The sequence below is a fragment of the Pinus tabuliformis genome, chromosome J (genome assembly GCF_031772625.1).
Source record: "Pinus tabuliformis cultivar Carrire ecotype Pingquan chromosome J, CPIR1, whole genome shotgun sequence".
In the NCBI taxonomy this organism is placed as follows: Eukaryota; Viridiplantae; Streptophyta; class Pinopsida; order Pinales; family Pinaceae; genus Pinus; species Pinus tabuliformis.
The window spans coordinates 956,175,871-956,183,450 of NC_142295.1; the positions used below are offsets into that span (position 1 = coordinate 956,175,871).

Sequence of the window (7,580 nt, forward strand, 5' to 3'; positions counted from 1 at the left end):
CATTAGAGAAAAATATATAAACAGAGAAACGGTTGTAGACTGGATCAAAAAACAATCATATTCTTTCCACAAAAAAGGTTCCATGGTTTGGAAAGCTCTTATGACATCATATCCCCATCTCTTCAATTGGTTAGCTTGGAAAGTGGGGGATGGAAGGCAAGTCATCCTTGGCAAGGATCCCTTCATTGGTGGGCCAAAGTATACAATTTATCTTCAAATTTAAGGCAAGCTCTTATAGCCAAGGATTTTACCTATCTACAAGATATAAACAATCCTTTCTATTCCCAACCACATCAAATTATTGGATGAAAGTAGCAGATTTGGGATTAGGGGATGCTTTAGCAAAGGAATGGAACTATTTCATAAAAGAGTTAAATCTTAACGTAGTAAGATTAAATAACTACAGGAACTCTTTGGTTTGGAGTTGGGAGTTCTCTGCTGGAAAGATCAAAGTTAGCTCAACATACGATGAGATTGTTCACTCAGAGATGGAAACATCTGATAGATGGTGGTATAGACATATCTGGAAATGGCATATTCCTACCAAGCTAAGATGTTTCATTTGGCTGGTACTTCACAATAGAATTTTGACCTGGGAAAACCTTCAAAAAAGAGGCTTTCTAGGACTCAGTGGATGTGTTTTATGCAAACAACAGCAAGAAACCACTGAACATATTTTGAACAAGTGCAATTTCATACAGGATATTTGGTCCTTTGTTCTGCAATTTTTGGGCATTAATGAAGATATGGAGAAGTCCTCCTTTGAAGTAACCCTTTTTATTTGGGCGAAGAAGTACAATCATCTTAGTACTCTACCTATATTTGTTGCTTGGAACATTTCACTATTGAGAAACAAGATAATATTCATAGATGATAAGATATATATTCTAGTTTTAATCTCCAAAATTGTTTCACAATTTCGGAAATTTCTTCCCCTTCAGAAAACATTATCACAGAGAAGAGTATAATTCCCACAAATACCACAATATCTGCCGATAAGCTTCTTTGATGGGGCAACACAAGCAAATGTGTGTGGAGGCGGAGGGATGATTAAGTTGACAGAAAATAGATCCATTCATTATAAAATTGGAATTGACTTTGGATCAAATACCAAAGCTAAATTGATTGTTGCATGGACTCTTTTGATGCTTGCAAAACATAAAAACATTAATCATTTTCATATACTTGGTGACTCAAAATGTGTTGTCGATTGGCTGAAAGGAGAGGCTCGCCTGGAGGTGCTACATTTAGAAGCATGGAAACTCAGAATAAGAGAAATTATATCGAAGTTTCGAGCTATTAGTTTTTCAACACATATATAGAGAGTTCATTTCCACAACGGATATTCTCTCAAAGAGAGCATTAGAATTGGAGTCAGGATTAATTATCTTTGATGAACTCATGGACAACAAGATTCAGAGCTCTTTTACCATTTCAATTGATCACTTGCCATAAAACACAATACTCTTGAGGCCGGTAAATTTTCAGCAAATATGATCAATAATCTACAGGACAAACTTGGACAACAGATAGTAAAAATGTCTTTTTTAAGTATCTCTGCTAAATGGCTATATTTTTCAAATTTGTACTTGCTGATTTCTCAAGATGTATACATGAACATAATTATTAAAGTCATATTGTCTTTATTTCAATCAATACAGTCACATAAAGAGTCCAAAACTATGCTTCTTTTGAAAGGTATAAATTTTCTCTCATCTCTATGTCAAGACCATGTTGGGAAGAATTTGTAACATTGAAAATACCTCTATAACTCAACTATAATATTAGAATTTAAATATTATTATATTTACAATTAATATAAAGTAATAAAAGAAAATTACAATTATACATCACATTTTAAGGAAACATAACATTATTTTATATCATGCATCACATTAAAAACCCCAAGAAGGAACATTGTCCATAAAACAAAGAAGGGGACACTAAACAAGTTACCCAACTAATACTGATTTGTGTGCTGTTGGCGTTATCAGAATCACATTGGGGACTCCGACTATAAATCATTAAAAAACTAATCCTAACCCATTGTATTATTGGTATTGGCATTTCTTGGAAACGGTGATTGTTGAAAACTTTGGCTAAAAGAATTCGATAGCATCTTCATTTTACTGAAAAAAATTCTGAAAGAGATCTGTGCAGCAAGGATGGCAGTTGCAGCGTTTGGAAAGAAGATTATTGGCATTCTACGCCCTCATATTACTCTCTCTTATTCCCCTTCGGCAGCAGCAGCTGTTACCTCCTCTATCTCCATGAGAGGAAGAAGCATCTCTTCACAGGACTCCCTCATCTCACGGCTGGCGGACGAGTTGGAGGACTTGGCAGAGGAGCAGCGTATTATAATGGGCGCTCCCGATTGGATGCCCTTTCGCCCTGGCTCTTCCTATTGGCTGCCCGACTCGGAAAATTACAAGACATTGCTCCTCAAGCAGGAGGAAGAGGAGGATAAGGAAACGATGCCTCCTCGTGATACATCTTACTTGGTACTCGTCGAGTACTCTTCGGACTCTGAGAATTAAAGGTAGTTTTCAGAAATTTCCCATTTACATCACATAATATAGTTAGGTTTAGATGATTTTAAACTTTCTTTGCCAATTTCACATAAATCAGACCATGGGTTAGCAGCTCTCTGGATGCCCTTAATCTTTAGGGTTTGTCCTGCATATCAGGCCTGAGAGAGATGGCATTTTTCACAATTAGACTGTACCTTGTTGTAAATTATAATCACATTATACATTTGTTGAATCTCTGACGTGATGCAGTTATTTGGGATTTCCTGGTCATGACCTCGTAATTTAGCACCCTTAATCTTTAGGGTTTGTACTGCATATCAGGCCTGAGAGAGCATTTTTCACAATTGGATTATACCTTGTTGTAAATTATAATCACATTATACATTTGCTGAATCTGGGATATGATGCAGTTATTTGGGCTTTCCTGGTCATGACCTCGTATTTTTGCTTTTCTGCTACCCATTTTATTGAAAGTTCAGTCTGAGGTGAGGTTGAATTTTATTTGCCATCAAGTTTCAGTTGTCTTGATGTGCATAACGTGTTCAGAGACCGGATTTCAATCTCTTGGTATATCCTCAAATAGAAATCTCGACCAAAAAAATTTGATTGAGGATGCACAAGGTGATTACTATGCCCAGAAATTGGGTTCTGGGGGAATTGTTCCAGGATAGGGCAAAGAATTGCATTAAAAACTCCGGCAGTGGTGTCATGTTTTTCAGTAATTTAAATTTATGTGCCAATAAATAATAATATGAAGGAACGCCAGACTGATTAATTAGGTGCTTGGGATTTATCGAGGCCATTAGCAGATATTAAAATTTTGAATAGGTGGAATAAAAGGTGGGTGTCAATATTTCTTAGGACCCCATTGGCAGTGACCTATATCCTGTGCCAAAATGGCGGCCTAACTGCTTTTGGAAAGATGGTACTTTGTTTGCTTCTGATTTTCCCGGGCTATTGCTGGTGTAGAAGCAACTGCACCAATTGGTAGAGACCTTCTAATTTCGTACAACCTGGTCTGGGGCACATGGCTTAACGTTCATACTGTTAGATTGGAGTGATGTTGGTGAATCCCACAAACGCACATCTAAACAGAGTATGATGAAAGATGATGGTTAACAATACAGTATGATTGTGTCTGTAGGGCTATGGTCTAGAACCAAGTTGATGTGATTGTTCCAATGATGAGACAGGTTCAAAACCTGGCAGGTGCACTTCCCATGATAATAAGCTTGATTGGGCCATTTCGAAATGTGGATTGTGTTAATGCGGATAAATTGTTTCCGTGATAATGCGAAGGTGCTGCAAATTACTAAATTGTCAGTTCCTGTGCTATTGCAATTCAATGATGACAGGTTAAAAAGGCTTTTCTGATAAAAAAATAACACCACCTTATAATTGTGGACTATGTCTAGGTTTTTCTCTTTCTGAGAAATTTTAAATGCACTAAACCAATCGGGGCTACTGCTACTGCTAGTTTGATTCTTGCCTGTTTTGTTCACTGTTTAATTAAGACAAGATTTGGAATACACATCACACAGCATTGCTAAGCATTTTTTAAAGATTAATCTCATTTAGATTTAACTGAATGTTGAGATGCGTGTGCCTTGTAAGTGGCAAAAGTTACATTTTTGACTGTTAGATTTTGTTTTATCCATGCATATTAGCAAGTGCAAAAAGCGCCTCGATTAATTTTAAATGACTTGGTTACTTCTGTGCATTGAATAAAACCTGTGTTTTTTAATCTCCTTAAAGTAACTGACGAACTCTTTACAAATTTTGCAAATTGTTGGTGGAATGTAATTTATCTGGAAATAATCTGTTGTCACTTGTAGTCATAGACATGTGCAAACAACCCTTCTAGCCTTTAGCTGAACGGCAGATAACATCTGGTAGTTTTAATTGATTGAATTGAAATTAATTGGTTTTTGTTCCAACTCCTCTATAAGTGGCAGATCCATTGTATATTTTGGATAAGACTACGGTCAACTCCTGGTTTCATATGTGTGCTTAATCAAAGCTGTTTGCTTAAAGATTCGTCATTTTAAAGATCTGTCAGTTGTCAGCAAATGCATTGTACTTCAAATTTTAATACTGCAGTGCAACTTGTTTATCGTATCATCAACGAATTATTTATTCCTAGACGTGGAAGGTCCTATGTTGACTTTTGTTGTAGTTATGCGTTTCAGTATCATATAATTGATCCAGTTTTCTGTGCATGGTAACTGCAAATCTTACTACGAGGGTGGTTATCCCTTCCTTAGGATTTCGTTCCACAGTAATCCTCTCCTCCCCTCTCTGTTGACTTTTGCAGTTATCCTTTTGGTTTGGTTTCAACTTTCATGTAATTGGTTTTTAACTTGTCTTTTGTCCATCGTTTTCAACGAGAGATTCTTTGTAGTGTACTTTCACACAACATGAGCTACTTTTGTAAGTTTTTCCTGAATCACTCACCTGAATTTTACACTTATATTCTGGATGCTATTTGTAAGGTTGCATTTTTGATATCTGCAGACCATTTCAGCACCCAGGTGAGTATTTGTCTTGAACACTTTTGATATGTAAATTCTGTAATTTTGATCTATACTCTATCTGGCATTTCTTATGTCTCATGTAAGTAACACCACACTGGTTGTTGAAATTTATTGAAAGATCTTTTCTGCATCACATCTATTCTTGGGATAAGAATCTGGTTTTCTTTGGTTTACTGGGGGCACATTTGGCAATTTCTGTTGGCCTCTGGCCTTGGTGTATCCCCACAAAAGTGGAGGTTTTGCGATCCTGCTTAAAGGAATTTGTCTCCACTCCTTGGTCGATTTCCTCGGGAATGCTTCATACACGTTGACTTAGAATTGAGATTAGTATAATTTGAGTGCATTTGCTCCTTTTTTAATAATAATAATAATAATTATAATCTATTTAAGGTCACAGCCAAGCCAGACACCAAATTGGTGTATGAGACCCCCTTGTTTGTCAGACAAGGGACCCGTCCTACTCAATGATTTGACTGCTAAAGTCTAGAAAGGTGTAGCTGCTCTACCTCTTCTGGATTTGAACTTGCAAGCTGTTGGGAGGGAACACATGCTCTCAACCATTAGGCCCAAATAAAAATATATAGTTTTTAAACAAATTCTTGATTTAGGTAATCATCCCAGTTTTGTCATCCTAAGAGATAGACTTGTATGACATTTTTTTTTTTGGCGTGGGGATCATTTTTGTGTTAAAAAATAATTTATGTAGTTTAGTTTGAGGAAGATGTGCAATTGCTTTGGTGTTCAACTTGTTGCTGACATAGCATGAATGATGTGTAAATCCCAACGTTTCTTTTCTTTTCTTTATTATAGACATGCACAATTTGATCTTCATGGTCATCTGATTTCTGCTGAGTATGTAAATGGAAAATGGCAAATGATGCCAAGATTATAATTATTAGTAGCCTGATTTACTTAATATCATTACTATTTGTATCATTTGTACAGTTACATAGCCTTGGATAAGATACTATTTGTTTATATCTTCTCGATAGCAATCACCTCTCCTTGCTCATCCAATTTAATGGCAAATTTAATGAGGTGCATCTGCAACTTAGATTGATTGAGATGATGTCGATTTTGTCATGAATGTAACAAATAATAGTAAATAGTATCACTGTATAAATAAAAGTGGTTGATATACTTAAACAGTAACTAATACAACTATATAAATAAAAGTGATTGATATAAGCTGAAAGTAATTAGCATATCCACATAAATAAAAGTGGTTGATAAAGTGATTAATATATGCTGATCAGCACCATTTTCCACTTATAAAACTAATCACTTTATTTTCAATTTTTTAGATATTGACAACATTTTTTTAACTATTTTCACATTTACCCAACTAAAGAATTTATTCGGTAATGTCAGCGAGAGTATAAAACATTTGAACATTGTTATATCACCGCATTTTGATTTAATTATGATATATAATTATGCTTACTAGGTTCGGTTAGCTTGTGTGCATTTTCTGTTGAAGATATTGTTGACACCTAATCATTAGCGGTTGGGTGTACCCGGAATGTGAACAGTCATCAAGAAGATGAATTGATCAGTCACATTCATGTATATAAACAATAGTTACCTAATGAAATATATCAATCAGTTTTTTCTGCCAAGTCTGGAGTTACCCTGGCCTGACATGGTATCAAAGCACAGGTCCCAGGTTCTAAAAATAGTCGTAACTCCCTCTGTCTTGAGCACTGCCACTGCCTCTGTCCATAACTGCGCTCTGTCCATAACGCTTGTCTCAGACCTGCTCCACTTGCGATTTAGCATTATTCATTGCTAGACCTGCTCCATCTGTGATTTTCCATATAATACGCTGCTCAATTTTCCATATAATAAACTGCGTTGCTGATGATGGTGTCAGCTGCCTGAAGCCGACTCCAAAACCATTTGGTCACACTCCTGCCACAGGGACATAATCTCCAGTCTCTGCATACCAATGTATATCTTCCTGTGGGCTGTAATATTGTTCAACTGGTTTTTATCTCAGTTTCTTTTCACGGTCAAATGCCATTTCTCATGTTCAATTATTTTCCAGTGAAGCAAGTGGATTGAGCATGCAAAGAGTTATAGGATTCGTTCCATTATCGTTAACGTTCCCTGTTGGTGCTCAACGCATGCTTCTGTTAGCTCTGGCTCTCCATTCACCTTTTATACTTTCTTATTTGCTAACCTTCTGCTCTAGAATTCTCTCTATTTTTTGGGTCTTAAGGGCCATTTTGCTGAAGGCTGACAGTAACTGTAATACGGTTTTGTTCAAGTGAGATTCCATTCTGAAATTATTGCATTGTTTAAAATATAAATTTTGATGTCCAAACGTATATTTTCTCTCGCTTCTGCGCTCGTGCAAAAGTTGGATCAGGGATCAATGACAATGGAGGATTGATTGGTCTGCGAAGATGCCTGAAAACTTCTTTTACCTTTGAATGACCGAAGCTGGGACTCCACTGCGTGGGAATGTGAAAAGATTGATGCGCTGTTTTTGCTGATGAGCGGTGCTCCTCTT

The 7,580-nt window shown here is 36.4% G+C and overlaps 1 protein-coding gene across 1 annotated transcript; it reads left to right on the forward strand.

The window, feature by feature from the left end:
• The first annotated feature begins 2,035 nt into the window (after positions 1–2,035).
• On the forward strand, positions 2,036–2,953 carry LOC149229993 (uncharacterized). The gene has a single exon (XM_089378805.1). The coding sequence runs from the start codon at positions 2,166–2,168 to the stop codon at positions 2,535–2,537; it is 372 nt and encodes a 123-aa protein (XP_089234931.1). The 5' UTR covers positions 2,036–2,165; the 3' UTR covers positions 2,538–2,953.
• Positions 2,954–7,580: the final 4,627 nt, after the last annotated feature.